The 26577-nt window shown below is 36.9% G+C and overlaps 1 protein-coding gene and 1 long non-coding RNA gene across 2 annotated transcripts in view; one reads left to right on the top strand and one right to left on the bottom strand.

Annotated features, from left to right (window-relative positions):
- Positions 1 to 337: 337 nt before the first annotated feature.
- topaz1 (testis and ovary specific TOPAZ 1) overlaps positions 338 to 26577 on the bottom strand; it is an 89657-nt gene continuing 63417 nt past the window's right edge. The window contains exons 14-19 of the mRNA XM_082185600.1: positions 9772 to 9872; positions 9522 to 9687; positions 9283 to 9435; positions 2741 to 2944; positions 2212 to 2389; positions 338 to 1369 (exon numbers count right to left, since the gene is read on the bottom strand). Coding sequence (XP_082041726.1) covers positions 1159 to 1369; positions 2212 to 2389; positions 2741 to 2944; positions 9283 to 9435; positions 9522 to 9687; positions 9772 to 9872 — 1013 coding nt within the window. The 3' untranslated portion in view covers positions 338 to 1158. The remainder of the gene's footprint in view (positions 1370 to 2211; positions 2390 to 2740; positions 2945 to 9282; positions 9436 to 9521; positions 9688 to 9771; positions 9873 to 26577) is intronic.
- On the top strand, positions 14202 to 14874 carry LOC309511610. The gene is made up of 2 exons (XR_014210721.1): positions 14202 to 14771; positions 14835 to 14874. It is a non-coding gene; the product is annotated as an uncharacterized lncRNA (long non-coding RNA).

Raw genomic sequence — 26577 nt, 5'->3', positions numbered from 1 at the left:
TTCGGAAATCATAAGCTATGATATTGCGCAGGTGATGCAGCGCTGTCAGAGCTGACAGACTCAAGTGTCAGACTCATTTCAGTGCAAAATAATTAGGTCAAAAACGATTTAATATACTGCAAATAGCCTACTAGTTGTTTGTTTATTTATAATTCATTTAGGCGGACAACAAGGCTACCAAGTACTGCGCACAGTGCACATCTAATTAATTTAACGTTTTTTTTTTCTAACGTCATTTTTAGTCGATTTTAGTCGATTTTTAGTCGAAAATTTCAGGACTTCAGTCGACCAAGATTTTCTTTGGTTGAGTACAGCCCTAGATTTCACACAACAAATTTTTCCTATTTATTGTCTTTACATATTTGACACCCATTTTTATGACTCATTTTTATTGTGAATATAGTATTGACAGCAAAAAGAAAGAAAAGTTCCACTTGTCCACACAGACACACAATGGTCATCAAATACAGCAACGTATTCTCATTTAAGATTTTGAAAAACAAAATAAACATTGATTCGTCTGCATGTAAAAATGTGGGCAAACTATTATAAAAAGCAACTGACTTTAGATCGGTATTGTATTAATTTTCAATTTATTTGTCATAATGTTTCAGTTAAACTGAACAAACTGTGCCCAAACTGTAACACACAAGTGCCTTTCAGAGCTACCGTGGTCATATGATTTACACTAATCACAAATTTATTTGACAGTTTCTAATTGGCAAGACAAATGGTAACAGTGAAAGTAACTCTGTTTTGTCAAGTCTTTAGTAGAAAATAATGGAAATATTCACAAATGCAACACTATTTTAGAAAATTTGTTTACATTTGGGGCCAATTTATTTATTTATTTTTCCACAGGAGTTTATAGCCTCAGATGTAAATCTCTAGATTTCTTGGAAGTTTCAGGATTTTTTTAAATTGTTAAGAACATGAAACTAAATATTATGAAAACTTTTTTTTCCTTTTTACTCAAACAAAACAGTCTTGTTTTACAACGTTTTAAACAACAAAATATATAAACAACCACCACAAAACAAATTGTGCAACCAGTTTCAAAAAGTCTCAGTTTCAACAGTCCGAAACATGAATTAACCTTTGACCAGACTTTGAGACGTTTGTTACATCTGGGACTGTTTACAAGCATGTGTGTGTGTGCTAGCTTGCCCAAATCTCTTGTGCCCACCGCTCATTCTGTAAAAACCATTTGTGAGCAGACCCACGGTCCAGTTGAAACAGTTGCTCTTGGCTTTGATTGACAGCTGTGTAGCGGATGCTCAATTTGGGGTTTGGTATGAGAGCCGCAGAGAGGAGACGACAACCGGCCGCCAAGTACACACTCTCCGTTACATCCTTGACACCAGCATGCCTAAACCAAACAATTTACATACTCACAAATCATGACCAAACAACATTCAAGCACTTACAAGTGGGGTTGGGAATCAAAAATCGATTCCAATTCTGGAATCAGATACTTTAAACAAGGAATCAGATACTTGGCATAAAATTACAATTTAGATTCTGCTTATTGATTTATGTGGGCACGTTTTAATTTGATTCTAAACCATTCAGAAGGATGCGAAAGAGAACTCAATTCTGCAATCATGCGCTGTTATGCGAAAGAGAACTCAATTCAGCAATCATGCGCTGATTTGCGAAAGTGAACTCAATTCAGCAATCATGTGCTATTTTCTGTGCACACACATCTGAAGCTCTTGAATAACTTTTGTAACTTTAATAAGGATTTATCTATTTTTGATTTATAAAGTAAAGACTATGCAGTGTAATTTTACATTTGATTTCAATTTCTGTACCTGAATGAATACTAGACCTACCTGAAAAACACTGTTAATTTTTTTTGTGCTATTGCTAATGTTTATTTATTCTTATTTTATTACTGACTATTTACTTGTCTTTAATAATATTTGAAATTTAAATTAGTTGGGCTAGTTGTTTCTCTGAGGTATTTTTGTTAAAACTATAGGCAAAAGTTCCTGTGTGTTCTGTGTTCTACAGTGTTCAGTAGGCTGCTAAGACATTTTGTATCGAAACTGGGATTCGATAAACAGAATCGGAATCACAATTGCTAAAACTCAAACAATAACCAACCCTACTTAAAAGCAAAAAAAAAATCTGTAGTTTTGCCTTTGAACTTTTAAGATGTTGCTATCTCTCTCACACACACACACACACACACACACACAAACATACCGTCTAAGTGTAATGAGAAGTGACTGGGAGGATCCAGCAGGGGCCAGTAGGTTGGTATTAATAAAGGTAATGAACATCTCAAAGGCCAGCGTCATCTCGATTTCGGTGAGGCTACACGGTAGAAACAGACTGTCTCTTTCGCACACCACTGCAGTGTAAAACCCTGCTGACCGAGCACCTGAAACACATAAGCAAACATTATACAGGATATGCAGTGCATCAGTGACATGCTGAGCACTGTGGTATTTAAAAGCGGGTGGGCTTCTAAACATCAAATGCTAGACCCCCCAAACAAGTGAATCTTTAAGGCCCCGATATACTTCAAGCAAAATCGAAGAATGAACTGGTGTGACATCATATCAAACAAATGGGTCAGGATGATCGCTAACAGTATACCACTGCAAAGGTATTTTGAACTACTTTTAACCCCTAAACAAAGAACAGAAAAAAAACTTCACTGCGAGTATATCGAGGCCTTTAAAACTTAAGTTCGGTTGAATTTGAAACATTGAGGAGTTATCTGACTCACGTTTAAAAAGGGCCCTGGCACGGCTCCAGTTGTTCTGCTTGCCCAGTTTATGGATGAGGTTCTGTAGCTGAAGAGTTTCAGGCACCATACCATGTATTAGCATGAACTCAACAATATCTGCTGCAACAGGTAATGTCTGCTTTATCACACACAAGCGCAGATGAGCACTGAACATTTCAGTATAGTCGTTTATCTGCACACCATCTGGAAATGTGAAATAAAGTTAAATTGTCAGGAAAAATACTAATATATGCAATTAATTAAACAGCATATTATTAATCAAATTAATTAAATGAACAATAAACTGGCAGTCCTAACCATAATAGACTAAACTACAATGAATGTCTCTTCACACACACAAATACATCATTTAATGCGTCCTTGCTGATTAAGTTAATTTCTCTGAAAATAAAATCTTGTTACTTGTATAAATCTTGCATAAAAAACGTTTTCATTAGCAAGAATCAATGCATTTGTTTTTACAATATTTTAAGCAGTTTTACAAAGAACAACCTTACAAAAACCCTAATGAAAAAGTCAAGGATGACACTATACTTTATACTCCTTTTCAATTATGAAATGTTATTATGTGCTGAATCATTAATATTGTTTTAGGAAGATACATAAATTTGTCATCAATTGCGTACAACTTGGACACTAGATGGCGCTATGGGGTTCTTTTAGTTGTGAAATAGCCTACACAAACACAATTGAGTTAATTTCAAGAGTACAACCAGTAACAGTAATGTAACAGGTTTTTAAATTGTAATATTTCAAAATATTAGTATTTGTACTGCATTTAAATGCAGCATTGGTGAGCATAAGAGACAGCTTTCAAAAACATTAAGAAAAAAAAACGAAAAAACATACTGAACCCAAACCTTTGAATGGCAGTATATGTATGTATGTATGTGCGTGTGTGTGTGTGTGTCAGTGTTTCCCACACAGACTAATTTGTGGCAGTGCGCCACAGAATCAACACTGGCCGCCACATATTGCGTTTCGTTTTTTTATTATTTTTTACGCTCGTTCAGCTGCATTTCCTTTCCCTGCTCTCCTTCCGTCTCTGTCACTCACTCGCGCACGTCTCTCTTTCTCTCTGTCTCTCTCTGAGACATATATATACACACCAATGTTGTTTTCGTCAACGATGACGATAACGAAATGATTTCGTTGACGCACCTTTTTTTTATGACGATAACGCGACGATGACTAGCTAAAAATGGCTCTAAGGTGACTAAAACATGACGAGACGTTTTCGAGTTTTCGTTGACGAGACGAGACGGAACGAAAATGATTATAAGTCTGACGTTCACAATGCATGTCATTTCTGCCTAATTTGCGTGAAATCTCTCTGTTTTGAGCAACAAAAAAAAAAAAAGTTTCAGCAATGCTGCAGCTTCCTATCCTTGTTTTGGGTACGCCCACCACCCGGCTGCCTATGCCGCGCACCAGATTCCACACAACAACAACACACCTGCGGCTGCGGCTAGTCACTCGCCACACATCTTCGATATGAGGCGCCGGACTGGACAAAAGCGAAACGAACTGCGCGAGCGAGCGAGCGACAGTGCGCGAGAGAGACCGAAAGTGCGCGCGAGAGACCGAGTGTGTCTGCGCGCGAGAGAGACAGAGTGTGTCCGAGCATTAGTTTAGTGGGCTAATTGGTACAAAGTAATATATAATTATTATATAACTTAGATTATAACATAAATTATTATTTAACTAATTATATAAAAAAGCCACAATTGCCAAAGTAAGAATGTTTTTATTCCTGGCTTTTTTTTAGTAAAACAGTGATTCCACTGTTACCACTTTATCTGTGTGTAATGTTGTAGTAGCTCAAAGTTTTTTGCTGTTTAAACTGTAAACCGTTCCTTTATTACTGTGATTACTGGTGAAAATAGCCAATGTGCTGAAATTTTAGAAGAGCATCAATTCATGGAAAAAAATATAACTTGAAATATGGGGATAAAAGGTTTCTGCCCAATTCGACAATGAAGTACAGCTTGGCAGCACTGCATCTCCATCAATGAGAAAGTCTAGTTTATTATGCAAAGGTTTTAAGGTTAACTGTTGTTTTATGAATTGCAACACTTGCTACAGTACAACCTGTCAAACCTAAGCCCATTTCCAATACTTTTTAACCTAAATTAATTTGTTAAAGACTACTTTTTTTTTCTTTTTTTTTTACAAAAATTGACTAAAACTTGACTAAAACCTTTTTGCGTTTTCGTCGACTAAAACTTGACTAAAACTATCAAGTTTATAAGTGACTAAAATGTGACTAAAACTAAAAAGCATTTTCGTCCAAAAGACTAAGACTAAGACTAAAACTAAAAGGGCTGCCAAAAACAACACTGATACACACACACACACACACACACACACACACATACACACACACACACACTAGGGTTGGGCGATGTCCCCGAAATTGGCAGTTGCCGATGTTTAAAGTGAAACATCGCGATGGATGATGATATCGTCGGGGGGGGGGGGGGTTCGGGTTACTGGGTTTCCAATAGGTTGCACGTAAGGGCAAAAAAGGGGGAAAAAAACGTACCTTCCACTTAAGAAGAGTTGTGCACTTTTAAGCATTTTTATTTTAATATATCTCTTTACATAAATATTTTTTTTTCTACTTAAAAACTATAATTTCGTTATTTTACTAACCCAACTAATGACTCATCCGGCCTTTCCAATAGGTTGCACGGGGAAAAAAACGTACCTTCCTCCACTTAAGAAGAGTTGTGCACTTTTAAGCATTTTTATTTTAATATATCTCTTTACATAAATTTTTTTTTCTACTTAAAAACTATAATTTCGTTATTTTACTAACCCAAATAATGACTCATCCGGGCTTTCCAATAGGTTGCACGGAAGAGGGGAAAAAAAAGTAGCTTTCTTCCACTTAAAAAGAGTTGTGCACTTTTAAGCACTTTTTAATTTAATACATCTCTTTACATAAATATTTTTTTTCTACTTAAAAACTATAATTTCGTTATTTTACTAACCCAACCAATTACTCACCCGGGCTTTTCAATAGGTTGCACGTAAGGAAGAAAAAAAAAGTAGCTTCCTTTCACTTAAGAAGAGCTGATACAATGGCGTTGGTATTGGTTGCTAAAAAGGGTACTACTTCGCCTATATGGCAATTTTTTGGATTTAGACCTGATGAGAGTGGACAGCCAAGGGACCTGACTGAAGTTGTGTGCAAGATCTGCTCATGTGTGATCCGCGCAAAAGATGGGCAGACGACCAATCTACATGACCACTTGCGTGTGCGCCATCCAGCAGAATACGCCACCTTGCCTGCACGTGCTGGGCCTAGCAAAAAAACTAGCCAGGGTCAGCAGACGATAACTGGGGCTTTTGCAAAAAGCACTAAATATAAAACCGACAGTGACAGATGGAGGCAGTTGACAGATGCGGTAACTCGCTTCCTGGCCAAAGAAATGGTGTCGTTCAATACAGTGGAGAAGCCGTCGTTCAAGGCCATGCTGCACACCTTTGATAAACAATACGAGCTGCCAGGTCGGAAATATTTTTCCAAGACGGCTATCCCAAACATTTTCAACAAGGTCAGAAGTAACATCACGAAAGAGCTGAGTGATGTAGAATATTTGGCCCTGACAACGGACATGTGGTCCAGCTGCAATATGATGCCCTACATGTCAGTAACAGTGCATTATGTGAATAAGGAGTGGACACTGCAGTCCAAATGCTTACAAACTAGCTTCATGCCCGAAAGCCATACAGCAGATAATTTGGAAGAAGCACTGCGCGAGGCAATTAATGACTGGAAACTACAGGAGAAACAAATTGCCTGTATAACTACCGACAATGGGGCGAATATTGTTGCAGCCATCCGGCAGTTGAAATGGCCATGGTTAAGTTGCTTTGGGCACAACTTGAACCTGGCCATAAACAACTCGCTTGCGCAACAGAGGGCCAGCACAGACCGAGCGTTCGGTGTTTGCCGGGCAGTCAACACTGCGTTTTCGCACAGCTGGCTAAGGCGACGTGAGCTGCAGAAAGCACAAGTGGAATTGAAACTCCCTGAGCACTCATTGATCACGGTAATTTTTAAAATGGTTATCTAACAACGAACGAATTATTGTTTAAATTATTTATTATGTATTTTATTATTTACTGGGTCTTTACTGACAGGACTGTGCAACACGATGGGGCTCAAAACAACAAATGGTGGAGAGAATGCTGGAGCAGGAGCAAGCCATCAAACGCGTGTTTGCCCAAGACAAAAGCCGCCGCCCACTCCCCCAGCTGACATGGCAAGACATTAGTGTTCTGGAATCTGTGAACAACGCGCTGAAACCAGTAGCGGACTTCACAGACATTCTCTCTGGAGAAAATTATGTAACGGTGTCCTCACTGCTGCCGATGTTGGCCCATTTAGAAGGTGTGCTGGAGGAGACAAATGATGATTCCAAACTGACAGCCGACCTGAAGCGTGTCATCCTAGAGCAGATGGAAGGCAGATATGGTGATGACACCATCAAGAGGATGATGCGCAAAGCAACACTGCTTGACCCCAGGTACCGAGGGGACCATATGAAACCTCCCGAACTTCATTCCACAAAAACTGAAATGATGGAAGAGATTTTGAGAGACACTGCTCTGACGATGACAACACCAGGTCCCTCACATGCTGGAGAAGAGGGAGAGGAACCAGATGCCAGCGCCGGCGCTACCACCGCCACCGCGCCTAAGAAAAAAAAGTGGTCTTTGGGCAGCCTTCTTGCGAAGAGAACAGCCACAGCAACTGCTGCCATGCTCACCGATGAGCAAAAGGTCGAGTCAGAAATGACCATGTACCTGCAGGAAATGGCCATTGATGGGGAAGAGGACCCACTGACTTGGTGGAAAACGAACGAAAAAAGGTTTCCGTTCCTGGCAAGATTAGCACGGAAATATCTGTGCATATGTGCTACCAGTACTCCATCAGAGCGGGTCTTCAGCACAGCGGGTAGTGTAGTTACTCCAATACGCAGCTTATTAAAACCAGATAAAGTTAATATGTTGGTATTTCTGGCCAGAAACATCGAACTTTAAACATGGTCTATGACGAAAGATATTAGACTTATTTTTCTTTACACACTTTTCGCAATCCGTTATTCAATTTTGATTTTTCATGTTGTTTTTTAAATGTTCATTTGTGAAGTTCATATTATCACTTTACAATATTTCAATAACATAATTTTTTTTTTTTGCCTATGCTATGCTTTGCACGACAAAGTTAATTGTGCTGTTAATTATTATTAAGTGAAATGTAAATCCTGAGTTTCGTTCTGAGTTCTTCTGTGTTTTAATAAATGCGTTATCAGAATCACCTTCATGCTTTCATTTGATTATTTTGACATTATGACCAAGGCAAATTGTCTTTAAAAGTATTAACCAGACAAAAGTTATTTGACGTTTCCTGAAGTCTGCGTTTATTTTAAACTGCCGCTTCAGTGTACAGAAGAGCTGGGACAATGAGCAATATTTCCTGAGACACTACGATAGGCTACTAATAATTCAATAATAAGGGCTGTTTCTTGTACAAAATTAAATATTTTAAGTTAAATGTACAGTGTAAGACATTTAAAAAAGACAAGAGTCTAACAATGTCAAGATCAATATTTGTGTAGCCTGCCTGACACGGTATTTTCACAGACTAGCACGTCACGTCTCTGGCATAGACTACAGTATTTAAAATAGCATATCTGCATTAGTTATATTCTCAATTTAATTTACATACAAATCCCTGCAATGTTTTTAGGTTAACTAATATAGAAGAGACTACGATTAGCGCGTCGCACTCCCGACTCGCAAGGGGGGGCGTGGCATCACGATGGTGGCTCTCCATCGTGATGTCGGTCAGCATCACAACCCTAGCACACACACACACACACACACACACACACACACACACACACACACACACACACCCTCCCCTCCATGCACACAGCATCTGTCTCCACGAGATCATCCCTGGAAGCGTGGAAGCTTGGCCTATTTGGTGCAGAGAATACGGCTGGCGAAATTCAAAAGTTCACGAAACGTTGTTATCTCGTGAACACCTTTACACAATCACACATTAAAAGAGCAATAAAAAATATTTTATATTCTGAATACAATGTCAGTGTGTAAATGTTGAAGTCCCGACCCGACCCTTAGCAAACAAGTGATTGCGCCTTCTTTAGAAAGTTAACAAGTCGCAAGTTTGCGGTAAAATGCAGTTGGGTTGTCGAGGTCAAAACACTATATAAGCCTTTGCAGCACGTAGGCTGTTTAAACTAAATTTAGTATAGGGTGTGAAATTTGTGATTAATTTGTGAAACATTTTTGATTAATATTTAAAATAATAAAGTTCTTTGTAACGAATTATTAACAAAGGAATTATTTTGAACCACGCCCACCCCCCAATCTGACATGGAACAATCCCCCACCCCACCACCACAAATTGCTTTCTAATCTGTGGGAAACACTGTGTGTGTATATCACAATGAGAGAAGATGAAAGATGAAATAACTTGCTTATCGGTTGTCTGAGTCCAGGTAAGTTGGTAAGAATCTCTAAGGTGTCTCTGTGTGATGTCTTTCCAGCTAAGAGAGTCAGGACATGTTTTCGACTTTCTATGTCAGCCTGCTCACAAGGCCACATGCTTGAGCTCACAAACCATCCATCAGCTGAAGGAAAAGAAAAACATACACTAGTAATCCCTTATTTCCAGATTCAGAACAACACACACAAAAGTTGCATATCTCCTTTTTACCTCTCAGCATTTTCAAAGCTCCCTCAATACTCCCGCTGTAAAGGAAGAGCTCTGTTGCCATAGTGACCAGTTGACAGCGAGACACCCCGTGTTCATTCCCCATAATCCCCTTCAGAGTAATGAACTCAATGTGCAGTCTGAACATCACACTGACCAGCTTCACTCCCTAAGAACATTCAAGACAAACACAGTTTTCAGTCAAAGGTTTACTACTATACAGCGTACTTTCACAAACAGGATACACACGCACCTTATTCCACTCTTGTGTCCTGTGGTACCTGAAGATCAGAGAGACTCCAATTCTTCCCAGGATGGTTTTGATCATTTCATTAGACGAGGCTTGCTGACACACTTACACAGAATAAAGACATGACAATCCACCCAAAATTTGTCATAAAACATGAAATTTATTTTCATGACTTTTCCCATTGTTTAAAAATCCAGTCAGAATTTATTTCAGAGACTGTACTCAAAATACACAATTATTTTAAAGCATGGCCAACCTAAGACACTTTATGTAACAGAAGCTGATACAGTGTATGTATGTATGTATGTATGTATGCATGTATGTATGTGTATGAGGGGCCGTACAAGCCAAAATCCATTCTTCTACTCTCACACACATACATTGTCCTTTCACATACATACATTTCTACTCACACACTTATACATTCTCCTTTCACATACATACCTTTCTACTCTCACACACATACATTCTTTCACATACATACATTTCTACTCTCACACACACATACATTCTCCTTTCACATACATACCTTTCTACTCTCACACACATACATTCTTTCACATACATACATTTCTACTCTCACACACACATACATTCTCCTTTCACATACATACATTTCTACTCTCACACACATACATTCTCCTTTCACATACATACATTTCTACTCTCACACACATACATTCTCCTTTCACATACATACATTTCTACTCTCACACACATACATTCCTACTCTCACACACATACATTTCTACTCTCACACACATATTCACATACATACATTTCTACTCTCACACACATACATGCTCCTTTCACATACATACATTTCTACTCTCACACTTATACATTCTCCTTTCACATACATACATTTCTACTCTCACACACATACGTTCTCCTTTCACATACATTCCTACTCTCACACACATACATTCACCTTTCACATACATACATTTCTACTCTCACACACATACATTCTCCTTTCACATATATACATTTTACTCTTATGCAAATGTATTCAAAGTATGCATTTATCATTATAAATAATACATGTATGTAAGAAGACAATGTATGTATGTCTGTAGAAAAATGTGTATGTATGTCTGAAAAAAAATATGTGTATGTATGTCTGAAAAAAAATATGTGTATGTAATAGAATAATGTATGTGTGAGAGAAAGTATAGTTGAAACGGAAGGCATATAATGGAAACGGAAGGCAGGTCTGGCACGATCGGGGTCACTGGACTATGGTCAAGCGAGCCGCGGTTTGAAAATACACGGTCAAGCCAGCCGCACACAACAAACGACAGCCGTCGGACCGGAAGTCATTCATTTCCAATGGAGAGTCGTACGGGAGCTGCGTGGAGATCCGATCATATGCGAATGTCGTGTGCAGTGGAAAGGCGGCTTTACTATGATTATGGTAAATTCAGAAACTGCAGCGAGAGAACTTTTTTCATCCGAATAGCTACTCAGGCGGATGTCCGCGGCCGTGCTGTCGGATGTCGTGCGGGAGATCGCGACTTGACAATGTTTAAAAGAGATTAATTTTCAGTGCACTCAATGTTTTTGTAAAGAGAGTTTACAGTTATAAAGTTAAATAGCTGCGTTAAAGGTACAATATGCAAGAATTTTTGCCGCTAGAGGGCGCTACATTCCAAACAACAACAACGGCGTAGCTTGATAACGATGTGAAGGAGCGTGGAATGATGGGAACTGTCGTTTTAAACTCCACCGTGGATGTAAATCAGTCAGACGGGAATCGAAAAATCATGTTCATGGATGAGGCTAAGTTCTATTTTTATAAATGTTGCGTTTAATGACATGCTTTTTGTGGCGAGGGGGGCGTGGTTCAGCGCGGTCTGTGATGGGAGAGAAAAGAGACGAGCAAGTAGGTCAAGTGCAAATGCACCTGTGTCTTATTGCAGTGATCGGCGTGGAGAGACCGCTTATAAGCCGCGCTGGAACGAGAGAGAGACTGGAGAGAAAATTGGACGCAGAGGAAGAAAACCGGTGGATCCGAGCTCTCATTTTTGAACTGTTTTGTGCCGTCGCGGTTGCCACAGTGAATGCGCGTTGTGCGCGGCTTTTGTTTGTTTTGCTTTATTTTAATAAAGTACGAGTCCCAGTCACGACGACGCGTCTTCTTCCTTCCTGACTCTTAAACCTCATCACACTTTTATTTCATTAACCGCAAGAAAAGTAAGGTTTAATACTTCATAGATGTTACTGTATTTGTTGAATTCATTGTTGTGATAACGCTGCGCAGTTCTACATGTTCTAAACAATTGTTGTAAAAGTACATTCGAACATGCCCACATCATTTGCCAAAATACTGATTAATCTTTATGTATAACACATGCTATGTTTATTTACATGGCCATAAACACCAGACGTGATAAACAATGTCAATAAACTAAACACAAATCTAAAGCAATAATACTTTCCTTACATAAACATAACTATTACCGAATGCTACATTTGGAAAATATAAAATTAAGCATGCTTTGTCGACAGAACCAGCAGCAATCGGTAAAGAATAATTGTGTCCCATAACGACTGCAAGAAACAAGCTAAAGTTTGTAGCTTGATAGACGCTGCAACTACAACTTTCGCATTTGTCCAGGACTCCACGCAGTACGAGCGGAAACCGAGGGTGACGCGGATATGACGCAATTGACTGGCGACTCCCAGCTCACCCCTGCTCTAACGCCCCGTTTCCTTGGTTAAAATCGCAATTTTCTCACGATTTAAAAATAGTTGGAAACATTTGGGATATTGTAAGTAATCAACTTAACAAAATATATAACACTGGCCTTGAGATTTTGGGATATTTTAATGCAAAATTCTTACATATTGTACCTTTAAGTGCTTGTATAGAGTTGGTGTATGTTAATTGGGCTTTATCTGATTACTGAAATGTTAATGTCAGAATTGTTTTATTTGCTGGAATACACGGTTTCATTTTCTGTGACTATACAGTATCAGATAAATGTGTAATGTGAGTTTATTGAAAGAGCGTTTCACTTTTTGACAAGAAGTCTCACTGCCAGCTATTTCAACACTGTGAAACAAAAACAAATGTATTGTTGTCTTTGTTGAATTTGCAGATTGTACAGTATGTGACAGAAATAAAAATGATATGTGCCAACAAAAACAGCCTCTTCTGTGTGTGCAACAGGACATAACTGTTCTCAGACCTGATTCTTTGTCTGGATTCATAAGCAGTCCGCACTACATTTAGACATCCATATAAAGACTCCAATGTATTTACTGCTGCTCTATTTCTTGAATCCTCAACAAATCTTGAGAATGACAGAAATCCACATAGGGTTTGAATGTGATCACAGAGATCTCAATGCAGCCTATCATGCACAAAATAATCTGTTTCTCTTTGCATTTGGTCAATACATTGGTCAGCACATTATAAAAAAATTGTCTGATTTCATGTTTATTGCTACTTACTCCAAAAAGTAAAAACTGTACTTGAAAAGAAAACAGGATTACTTTGAATAGCAATAGCATCATTGTAAAGTTGTGATGAAGAGCTGAGCAAGTCTTGCATATGTATTTCCGGGTCTGAGTGCGACTTCCTGCTTAAAGAGGAAGTAATGGATACCAAAAAAAAAAGAACAAAAAAAAAAAAAAAATATATATATATATATATATATATATATATATACATACATATGTGAAAGGAGAATGTATGTGTGTGTGAGAGCAGAAATGTATGTATGTGAAAGGAGAATATATGTGTGTGTGCGTATAGAAATGTATGTATGTGAAAGGAGTATGTATGTGTGTCACAGTAGAAATGTATGTATGTGAAAGGAATATGTACAGTGGGGAGAACAAGTATTTGATACACTGTCGATTTTGCAGGTTTTCCCACTTATAAAGCATGTAAAAGTCTGTAATTTTTATCATAGGTACTCTTCAACTGTGAGTGACGGAATCTAAAACAAAAAACCAGAAAATCACATTGTATGATTTTTAAGTAATTCAAAAAATGCAAATCAATTATTTAAAAATCATACAATGTGATTTTTTGGATTTTTGTTTTAGATTCCGTCTCTCACAGTTGAAGTGTACCTATGATAAAAATTACAGACCTCTAAGTAGGAACACCTGCAAAATCGGCAGTGTATCAAATACTTGTTCTCCCCACTGTATGTGTGTGACAGTAGAAATGTATGTATGTGAAAGGAGAATGTGTGTGTGTGCGTATAGAAATGTGTGTATGTGAAAGGAGAAAGTATGTGTGTGACAGTAGAAGAATGGATTTTGGCTTGTACGGCCCCTCATATATGTATATATATATATGTGTGTGTGCAGGGCCGGCCCTGACCAATTTGCTGCCCTAGGCAAGATTTTACCTGGCGCCCCATGCATCACAGCCCATTTCACCCCGTCATTGTGTTCATGATTTAGCATATATATATATATGGGCCTATATACACACACATTACAGCCTAAACACAAATACCAAGAGCATTACATAGCATTCAAGTCAAGTCCCCATTATCTTTTATAGCACGATTTACAATAAAGATTTAATGTGAACTTTGCTATTTTGAATAAACCTGTACATAAATATCATTACTATGCCATAAAATGTACAGGCCAAAAGTTTGGAAACATTACTATTTTTAATGTTTTTGAAAGAAATTTCTTCTGCTCATCAAGCCTGCATTTATTTGATCAAAAATACAGAATTTTTTTTAATATTGTGATATATTATTACAATTTAAAATAATTGGTTTTCAATTTATTATACTTTAAATTATCATTTATTTCTGTGATGCAAAGCTGAATTTTCAGCATCATTACTCCAGTCTTCAGTGTCACGTGACATCCGGTCTATCACATGATCCTTTAGAAATCATTCTAATATGATGATTCATTATCAAAGTTGGAAACAGTTCTGCTGCTTAATATTTTTTCATAACCTGTGATACTTTTTTAGGATACTTTGATAAATAAATAGTAAAAAAAATTTTTTTTTAAATGTTTGAAAAATAGAAATCTTTTGTAACAACAATATACACTACTTGTCAGTAATTTGGGGTCAGTTGTTTTTTTTTTTTTTTTTTTTTTTTTGGTTGAAATAAATCAATACTTTTATTCAGCAAGGATGTGTTAAATTGATAAAAAGTGATCGTAAAGATGATTTATATAATTAGAAAATATTTTGTATTTTATTTTAAATAAATGCAGTTCTTTTTAACATTTTATTCATCAAATATATTAGGCAGCAGAACTGTGTCCAACACTCATAATAAATCAGAATATTAGAATGATTTCTAAAGGATCATGTGATAGACTGGATGTCACGTGACACTGAAGACTGGAGTAATGATGCTGAAAATTCAGCTTTGCATCACAGAAATAAATGATAATTTAAAGTATAATAAATTGAAAACCAATTATTTTAAATTGTAATAATATATCACAATATTTATTATTTTTTCTGTATTTTTGATCAAATAAATGCAGGCTTGATGAGCAGAAGAAACTTTTTTCAAAAACATTAAAAATAGTAATGTTTCCAAACTTTTGGCCTGTACTGTATCCCCACAACTGCACAACTGTAGAGTAAAACATTAATAAAAAAGTGATAATAAAAAATGCGTCTTAAAACTGACATGATTGTTACAAAACCACACAGTCTGGGGACTCTGGAGAACTCAGAACAACTGCTAACATTAAGTTTAAGGTAAAAATAACTGCCATGAAATTATAGTATCTTACTCCTATGCCATAAATTGTTCATTCACTACATCACTTTACCTCTGTCTTTATCCCCTTTTATCCTCTTCTCTTCTTTTTGGCACTGTATCTATCGCAGACTATGCTCATTAATAATGTGTCATGTAAATTCGGCCTTCCGTCACAATCAGGAAACTTTCACCGCGTCTAGAACTGGCGCGAGCTGCCAGGCCCGTTTCTACGAGCTGTGTGTTAACAAAAGCAGTGTTGTCTACATTGGATGCGGAGTCGCGCACGCTACACAACAAATTACCAACAACTGATCGCGCGCGCGCTCTGTTTCTGACGCACTTCAAGCACTCGATGGGCGGGGGACGATTGGTGAGCCGGACTTTTTTTTTTTTTGTGGTAGTATTTCGAATTAATGGTTTTAAAATAGTATTATATATAAAAAAAAAAAAAAAATTGTAAAAAAAAAAAAAAAAATTCACTCGTTCACTCATTCTGGCGCCCCTATGGATGAGTGGCGCCCCTAGCATTTGCCTATACCGCGGGCCGGCCCTGTGTGTGTGTGTGTGTGTGTGTGTGTGTGTGTGTGTGTGTGTGTGTGTGTGTGTGTGTATATATATTAGGGGTTGCACGACTACTGATTTCTGCTAGTCGATTTCCTATCAAAACAATACTCGAGTTACTCGACTACTCGTGGTTCATGCTACTGTAAATGAAAAGACATGAAATAGCTAAATCCAGATCTTATCAATAAACATTTATTAATTCATAGCCTAATGCAACAATTATATAATTAAACTCTCAAAACATTATAATTATGACATTTCATTTTTAAATTTTCATGTAACAGTCTAAAGCCAAATAAATAGCCGTTCTTGCCTTTCATTTCAGACGTCTGCTTCTGGGCCGTTCACATATCGCGTCTTTTTCGCGCTCAAGGTCGTTATTTCAAATGTAGGCGCGCGGCCGCAGCGAGCGCGCTCATAATGGAAGCAACGTGGTGCGCTAGTTTTTCCAGGCGGGTTTTTCCTTCTCATCTCCAGAAATATATCTAGTAGTAAAGCTATTGCAAGGGCTAGAAATAAATTAATCCTTTACTTATACTTCTTCGTCGTCATCATGGAGGGCGCAGTTCATTGTTGCATAGCAACGACAGACGCCATGGGAGCGCAAGCGCTTGTAGGAGACAGCGGCACGGCCGCGCTTTCCACACGTTTTTAGACGAAATATGTGAACGGCCTCTTGCAGAGTTGGCCAATTACAATATTTTTGTCATCCTTGATGAAATACTTCCACACATCTGACGTGTGGTGTCTGTTGGTGACGTTCGCCATTTTTAATTCATTTATGGTTAATGGACGCTCGAGTAGTCGATTGTTTCCGACAGCGTCGACTAGTGGTTGAAGTAGTCGATCTATCGACTACTCAACTAGTCTATGCAAGCCCTAATATATATATATATATATATATATATATATATATATATATATATATATATATATATATATATATATATACACAGTGCTATGCATAAGTTTAGACACCCATGCTAAAGTTGACTAAAAAGAGGAATAAAAAAATCATCTTTTGGAAATTGAACTTAATGCCTTAATTAAAAAAAATTGGAAAAATCCAACCTTTAAGGACACCAATTTTCTTTGTGAATGAATAATGTATTGTAAATAAATAAATGTTCTTCCTTAAAATACAGGGTGCATAAGTCTGGACACCCCTATGTTAAATTCCCATAGAGGCAGGCAGATTTTTATTTTTAAAGGCCAGTTTCTTCATGGATCCAGGCTACTATGCATCCTGATAAAGTTCCCTTGGCCTTTGGAATTAAAATAGCCCCACATCATCACATAGCCTTCACCATACCTAGAGATTGGCATGGAGTACTTTCCATAAGATCATCTCTCAATGCAAATCAAACCAGCTATTAGGCTAACTGAAATAAAACCATGCCAATCTCTAGGTATGGGTGAAGGCTATGTGATGATGTGGGGCTATTTTAATTCCAAAGGCCAAGGGAACTTTATCAGGATGCATATTATCCTGGATCCATGAAGTAACTGGCCTTTGAAAATAAAAGTCTGCCTGCCTCTATGGGAATTTAACATAGGGGTGTCCAGACTTATGCACCCTGTATTTTAAGGAAGAACATTTATTTATTTACGATACATTATTCATTCACAAAGAAAATTGGTGTCCTTAAAGGTTGGATTTTTCCAAATTTTTTTAATTAAGGCATTAAGTTCAATTTCCAAAAGATGATTTTTTAATCCTCGTTTTAGTCAACTTTAGCATGGGTGTCTAAACTTATGCATAGCACTGTATATATATATATACACATACATGCATATATATATATATATATATATATATATATATATATACTGTATCAGCTTCTGTTACATAAAGGGTCTTAGGTTTGCCAAGCTTTAAAATAATTATGTGAATATTTTGAGTACAGTCTCTGAAATAAATTCTGACTGGATTTTTAAACAACGGGAAAAGTCATTAAAATAAATGTCATGTTTATTAGGGGTGTAACGATACACGTATTCGTATTGAACCGTTCGGTACGAGGCTTTCGGTTCGGTTTTCGGTACGCATTTTCAAACCGAACGGTTCGTTGGACCATTTTTCCTGCCGACCAAAATTTCGTTATTTCAAATGTAGGCGCGATGCGCGTGGTAAGCGCGCTCATAATGTATGAGACGCCGGCGCGACCACAACATTGCCCAACATCAAATGGCAAACGTAATGCAAGCAGAACGAAACTGCTCGCTATTGTGTGGTTGAAGGACCGTTTATCAGTTTGGACCAGGCGAGCCGATCGTGATCATGCGACACTGTTACTACACAGCGCTAATAAGAGATCCAGTAAAGAAAGCATTTGAATTCGCCACAGAAGTAATAACATCGCTGCGAGATCTAGTGAGAAACATTCACATTTCTCCGTTATTAACGGATCAAATAGCGCTGACGTGGAAACCAGGAAGAAACATTGTGCCATGAATGAACTATCCAGTGTCCACAGATCAGCAACATTCACCATGGATTTACTGTAGTAACACTAACAACCATGGAAGTTTGGCAGGAATAGTAGGCTATAATGCCTTCAAGTAACATTACGTCGGTTTTATTTTGACATTATGAATACAATTGCTGCCCTCAAATGTTAATCTGAACTAAAATAAACCTTTGTTTATAACTACTACAATATTACATTTAATTTTTTCCAAGGAGCTGTTTTGTTTAATATGCTCCTAAGAAGAGTCAATTATAGCTCCAGAATTGCTCAAAGTAAAAAAAAATACTTTATGATGTTAGTTTTAATTAAAAAAGAAATTTCTCTTGCATTTCTTTCTTTTTTCTGAATCAAAAACATACCGAACCGTACCGTGACACAAGTGTATCGTATCGAACCGAACCGTGAATTTTGTGAACCGTTACACCCCTAATATTTATGCTGTATAAATCTCAATTTAAAAAAATTGACCCATGTGTCTGGGTTTGTGGTCCAGGGTCACTATATATATATATATATATATATATACACACACACACACACACACACACACACACACACACACACACACATACATACACATATGTATATATATATGTGTATATGTATATATCAGAGTTTCTGCACACTTTTTAAATTCAAATTTAAGGCTTTTTAAGACCCCAATAAATCTAAATTAATACCATGCATTAGGGGTGTGCAATATTGACAAAATATGTCTAGATATTTTCAAAGTTTTGTTGATAATAATTAGATAATATTTTACTGAACATGTTTTTGTGCTTGGTGCCATGGCTGGTTTAGGCCTGTTGCTGACAGCTGACTGACAAAGATATTCATATTTTTCATATTCTATGCAGTGGTCAGTTCACAGCAGTGACAGAAATAATTTTTTTTTATTAAGGGGTAACATTTGCCACCGTAAATTGATTTCCAGGGGCATTTTCACCTATATATAGACATTTGTAGTTCTATGCATAACCTTTTATGTCAAATTCTAACATTCAAATTTAATTATATCAGAATAACAACACAATACCACTGTTACCAGTCAAATTAAATCATTAAATCAAAATCCATCTTTGCAGTTCAGAGGTGACACAGAAGTGGCATCAGATTTGGCATTAATATATTTACACTGCATTTACAATTGCATAAATAAAAATTTGAGATTGTTGTTGTTGTTTTTTTATTCAATATTTAAATATGAACTGATTTCTAATTTTAATGTTCTAATTGAAGGGTACTTTAAATGTGAAACTAAAACTGCCAGTAGGTGGCGGCAAGTCACTGTCTTAATAAGCAGTTGAGGGACTCATTCATTCAACCGATTTGATCAAATGGCTGATTCATTCGGGAAAGAAGCAAGTGATTGTTCATTGAATCATTAAATTGATTCGTTCAAAACGCGGATTTCAGTCAAAAAATCGTCGCTGTCTGTTCATTGAATCATTAAATTGATTCGTTCAAAACGCGGATTTCAGTCAAAAAATTGTCGCTGTCTGTTGCATTGAGACTCTGCTGGTTTCATTTTGAAATTCTCGTCGGTGAAATAAAGTGAAAACTAACAATACTGACAATATCGTTTATAAAATGTAACTCACAATGTTCATTTATTGTTAATTTTACAGTTATATAAAATAAATATCAATTTGCAATTGTGCACGGAAAACAGCACTCTTGCTGATGTGACATTGTAGGCTATGGCTATGATAACAACATAATATGATATAAATATAAGACAAAAACTCATTTGAGAACATACCTATAATCGTACACATCACGCAGTGAAAGCACGAGAGGCTAATGCGATGTCAGCTCGCAGTGCCTCATACATCGTTAAAACAATGATTACAATATCATCATAGACAATACACATCACACACCACTACGCACATAAAGAATGAAAGTAGTTCTTTGTAGTTTTATTGTATTGCATTATTTTGTATTATGTTGTATAGCGTAATGGCATCTGGAGGTTGCTCTGTCACAGTTTCATTGTACATGTACAGTGACAGTAAAGATCTTAAGCTTAATAAAGATCTTAATCTTATTCATTATCAATCAATAGGGACACAGGTTTTCTTATATACAAGGAGGGGGGGCTTCAAGGACAATAAAATAAAATATAGCTGCGAGCAGCGATTGAGGGCCCAAGCCGGTGACACCGCCACCCCGGTGGCTTTAGTGTAACTAAAGGCACCCTCCATCGCTGCTCGCAGCTATATATATATATATATGTATGTGTGTAAAAAAAATAAAAATAATATATATATATATATATATATATATATATATATATATATATGTATGTAAAAAAATATATATATATATATATATATATATATATATGTGTATGTAAAAAAAAAAAAAAAATATATATATATATATATATATTTTTTTTTTACATACACACATATACATATATATACATATATATATATATATATATATATATATATATATATATGTATGTGGTGTGCGTCCACGGCGAGGAACGGGCAGAGAAGAGCGAACGTTTTTTAGTTCATTACTACTTCCATAGGAATTCATTGAAAACGCTCGCTCTGCACCATTATCCATGTCAGTGCGGACGAACATATTTTACTTTCGTTTTTAAGTTAGCAATTCAAAAGCCCCCAGCGGTGTCACACGTTGATTAACCGGTGGAAAAATATTCCTCACCGTCACATACCTAGTATATTTTTATATAGATACAATAGGCCTACCTGACTTTGAACACAAGAGGGCAGTATAGCACTATGAATGACAATTTATTTACTCTTTGGACTAAAAAAACATTCTGGATGTTTTTAAACTTAAACAATTCTTAAATTGAAAAAAAAAGAATAAAATGGGTTTAGTTTTGATATTTGTATAATTTTATATAGAAATAAATGGTGTATAATTACATTTTTAGAAGATAGGAGGTTTTTAGTGTTTCCTTTTTTGACATTACTTTAATCCCTCGCCATAGCAAAACCGTTTGAGATATTTATTATCTGTTTACAATTTAGCATCTTTAATGCATTTTCATCATGTTGAAAAAGTTTTGTGGGAATAAAATAAACCACTTAAGAGGAGTGGGTAAAAATTCAGAGGCTGATTTTGCAAAGAAATCCACATTCAAAACAAAATATCTGACTTCCTGTTGCTAGGAGCTAATTACTGTAAATTAGAAAATTGTCCGGCTCGATGAGACCAATATGTGTACTGATTTTTGTGACTACATAAAATTAACCCCCTCACTTTTGTCAAAAGCATTTTGAAAGTGACACACTTCCTGCTGCCAGTTGGTGGCGCTATAACTTTGACTCACAATAGTTACATACATGTGATCGGCCTCTTACCACGAACACACTGCTGAAGTTTCATCAAGATCAGTTAATGTATGCAGAAGTTATAACACTTCGTTTTTATCTTTTCTCGCCATAAATTCGTTTCCTCGCCACGGCCAAACCGTTCGAGATATCAAAAATCCGTCCGCAATTTAGCATCCTCAATGTCTTTACTTCATGCTGACCGAGTTTGGTGGCAATTGAAAGAATTGCCTAGGAGGATTATTTCAAATACCAGAGCAAGCATTCTCCAAACAACCCATAATAGCCGACTTCCTGTTGGGCTGGTGTAAAACTTGACCGAGGGAAAGTTGTTCGGCCCGATGAGATCTATACGTGTACTGAGTTTGATATTAATTCATGCAAGCGTGTTTGATCTATGGACCAAGTTTTCAGACCCCATTCAAGGGTGAAAAATCCAAGGGTGAAAAACGTCCTGCTGCCAGTTGGTGGCGCTATAACTTTGACTCACAATAGTCACATCCATGTGATCGGCCTCTTACAACGAACACACTGCTGAAGTTTCATCAAGATCAGTTAATGTTTGCTGAAGTTATAATTAGGGCTGGGACAATGCGTCGAGGTCATCGATGACGTCGACGCAAAAAATACGTCGACGCAAAATATGCGCGTCGATTCGTCGACCTGTTTTCATTTCTCTAAAAAACGTTTTGCAAATTACTTCACAGTGTGTACCTTATGTGCGCTGATACGCGATGGCCATCATTCTATCCAACGGTATATAACCAATCCAGGGGTTTTCCAGCATTGAATTTTTTTTGGTGGCTGCCGAAGCCTTATTTGATCGGTGAGTGATGTAGAATAGAATGACTGACTGCGCTTGACAGGGCGCATACAAGTACGAGAGAGAGCCCCGGCCGCGCGCGCACTCACCGTCTTCAAACAACACGAGCGCTGTCTTGCTCTCTCTCTCTCTCCCTCGTGCATATTAATCAAAATCATTAGACACGATAGAAAAAGGGCGGAAGACCAAAGTTTCACGTGGAGCGTTTTTTTCTCTTGAATTACCGCGGAGTGTGAATTGTGGTAAAAAATAAACTGCCAGGATAATCAACGCTTGCCGTAGGCTACAGGTCCACTAATGACACGTCCGATTCGCGCACTAATGACTCATTTGAACCGATTCACTTTAATGAATGGTTAAAACAACTGATCGGTCCAACACTGAACTCACGAGACGTCTGAATCGGTGTATAACAAATTGGTAACACTTTACAATAATGTTCCATTTATTAAATTCTAGTTAAGTACTTTTTTTTATTAGTATTTTTATTTTATTTATTTTTTTAAGAAAAAGGTGAGTGGCAGAGTGTATTACTATACGTTGTTGTTATTTTTATGTCAATGAAGAATTAAAAGATGCACTTTTTTCAGTAAGCTAGGACTATGTGTTTTCAACATAAATGTTCAATTCTGTTGGTTCAGGAAGGACGCCATGACAGGCTGCTGGCTCCCACTGTTAATTTGTATTTTTTGTTGGAAAAGCACTCTCTGTATTAGCTTAAAGCCCTCAAGTTTACATTGGTTACTGTATTCTTTCAATTGCTCTAAACAAGTATTTTGGGTGACCTTTTTATTTTTTTATTGAATGCTAGACATCAAGTTGTTGTTATTTTCATCTGAAAGAAGAACTGTGTTCAGTAAGCTTGTTTCAGTAAGCTATGTGTTTTCAAGGCTTTAAGGTTTTATTGAATGCTACCTCTGACTAAGAATGCATTACTATGCACTTGTATAGTCTTTTATTTTGGAATTTTAAGAGCAATAAACATATATTGCAATGTTAAGGAATGTTTTTTTTTTCATTCAGATATGTAAATTAACATGTATAAATTGCTATTAGTCAATTAATGGGGATTGGGGAGATAATCGAATCGAAATCGAATCGAACTGGAAAAATGAATCGTTAGATTAATCGATGCATAGAAAAAATAATCGCTAGATTAATCGTTTAAAAAATAATCGTTTATCCCAGCCCTAGTTATAATACACTTCCTGTGTCCCATTATTCGCCACAAATTCGTTTCCTCGCCACGGCCAAACCGTTCGAGATATCAAAAATCCGTTCGCAAGAATTCATCCTCAATGTCTTGACTTCATTCACACCGAGTTTGGTGGCGATCGGATGAATTCCCTAGGAGGAGTATTTCACATTCCACTGTATGCGTTTTCCAAACAACGTATAATAACCGACTTCCTGTTGGGCTGGTGTAAAACTAAGAGCACGAAAGTTGTTCGGCCCGATGAAATCTATATGTGTACTGAGTTTCATATTATTACATGCAAGCGTGTTTGATTTATGGACCAAGTTTTCGGACACCATTCCAGGGGGCGCTGTCGAGCCCCCCTGCCACGCCCGGGTACCAGCTTCAGTCCGGCCCTGATGGCCGCATGTTCTGACGTGTGTGCAAAATTTCAAGAGTTTTTGAGCATGTTAAGGGCCCCAAAAGTAAAAAAAAAAAATTATAAATATATATTTTTTAATAATAATCCTTACGGAAACAATAGGGCCTTCGCCCTTTCAGGGCTTGGGCCCTAATAATAATAATAAATAATCCTACCGGAAACAATAGGGCCTTCGCCCTTTCAGGGCTTGGGCCCTAATAATCCTACCGAAAACAATAGGGCCTTCGCCCTTTCAGGGCTTGGGCCCTAATAAATAAATTCAAAAACAACTTTAGAATCAAATCTATGCATATATCGAATAAAACTTTGATTCAAAATCTAAAATCGATTTTTAATCGAATTGTGGCAATAAGAATTGATTTTAATCGAATCGTGAGATTCCAAAAGATTCCCACCCCTATTGGGGGCGCGCTCACTTTTAAATTTTGCTATTGAATTCGTGTTTACGAATACTCTGTGTATAGAGTGGTGCAGATATGACGTCACACTGTGGGCCTACTGGCAGTTAGGATCACACTGATTCCCTCAACAAAACCCAATAGGATTCTTCCACAGGCTTTTGGATTGTCAAAAAAACAAAAAAAAAACACGTTTTGTCCATCAAAATAATTTTCAGACAACTTTTTGAAGCCTAAATTCAGTCGCCAGAAGTAAAAAAGCTAAAGGTAGGCTATAAACAAACTACACCACAGTCCCACGACTTCAACGTCACCATGACTACGAATCTAAAAAAAACGTATTCCCAGAAAGTTTGAGTTAGAATAGTTTATAAGAGCACAATTATAAGCACAACGAGGCTGTAAAAGCAGACTGAGCTTACCTGTACGCATGATGACATTCAATGTCACCGACAGCCTCTGTAGTTCAATTTAGTCACTTGTTAGCAAATCGCTTTTTTCAAGACAAAAATACTGATGTATTATGTATTGTAGAATAACACATGGAAATATCTTGAGTAGAGGTCGACCGATATATCGCCACGGCCAATATTGGCATCGGCCGATAAGTTTTTCTGATTGTAAGCGGAACTTTTATTTTGTCGGTGCTCCGGACTATTATTTTGACGGGTGGCACCTGAGAAGAGAACGGCAGCGGCTGATCACACAGCGCTCACTCACATTCTCCGTCTACATTAGTTTACGATCTCTGTCAGTCATATCTAATACTTTGTTAGACAGAACTGGTAAACAAAGAAAGTAACTGGTATGCGAAAAAGTAAAACGTTTGCTTTTATATTATTTGTAACAGAAAAGGCAAACAATTAGGCTAAAATACTTTCTCATTTACCGTCAACATTCAGCAAATGCGCATCTACATAATTTAAACAAATATCTGAATATCTAATAAACATTTAATTTCACAAACTTTGCAGTTTAAATCAAATCCAGCTGTGATATCTTGTGAAGTGTATATTTGTAGCCTGCATAAACGTGTTACTGCGAGTGACGGTCTGTCCTGAAATGAGTGAATGCGAACAGAAGATCAGCTTCACAGGAGATGCGATCGGAAAAACTTTAAATCCTTCATTCTAAAATATGCTGTGCTATAACCAGTTGCCCACTGTGTCATATTCATATAGTTTTCACTGTGTGCTGTATTTAAAATTAACGTTACCTTGTCTTTATTTGAAAAAAATATGATTACCATTGCGCACGAAATTACCAGATTACTGAGTGCCCTGTTACAGCGTTTACTTCCTTTTTATTCACATATTCATATATTTTTAAACAATTACTTTATTTGTAAAAAAAAAAAAAAAAAAACTGTAAAAGGATTGCAGATTCAAGAAATTGGCATCTAAAGCATGTATAAGCATGTTTATTTTAAAGATTTGTTTTCTAATTTATTTCTAATTTATTAAATATTGATTAAAATAAATATAAAGTATATATATATATATATATATATATATATATATATATATATATATATATATATATATATATATATATATATATCGGCCACCCTGCTCTCTAAGATATCGGCAATCAAAAAACAATATCGGTCGACCACTAATCTTGAGCTTATGTTTACCACAGACCTTATTTCAGCCATTTAACCAAAAACCCATTGACTTTGGGACGATGAAACAGAAAATGCTGAAATGTGAACTCGAAATTGACATCAAACCAGCACCACTCTAAAGGGAGTGGTGGTACTGACTGCACATTTTACTAGAAAATATATTTGACAATGATGCCCAGGATCTATTGCGCACCAAATCCTCCATCATTGTCCTGTCAGTCATCTCATCTCTCCTTACTTTCGTCATGTGATAAGTGAAATCTGACTCATGCTGTA

The sequence above is a fragment of the Leuciscus leuciscus genome (assembly GCF_965113295.1).
Source record: "Leuciscus leuciscus genome assembly, chromosome: 12".
Taxonomy (NCBI): domain Eukaryota; kingdom Metazoa; phylum Chordata; class Actinopteri; order Cypriniformes; family Leuciscidae; genus Leuciscus; species Leuciscus leuciscus.
This window is presented reverse-complemented; position numbering and strand designations above follow the sequence as displayed.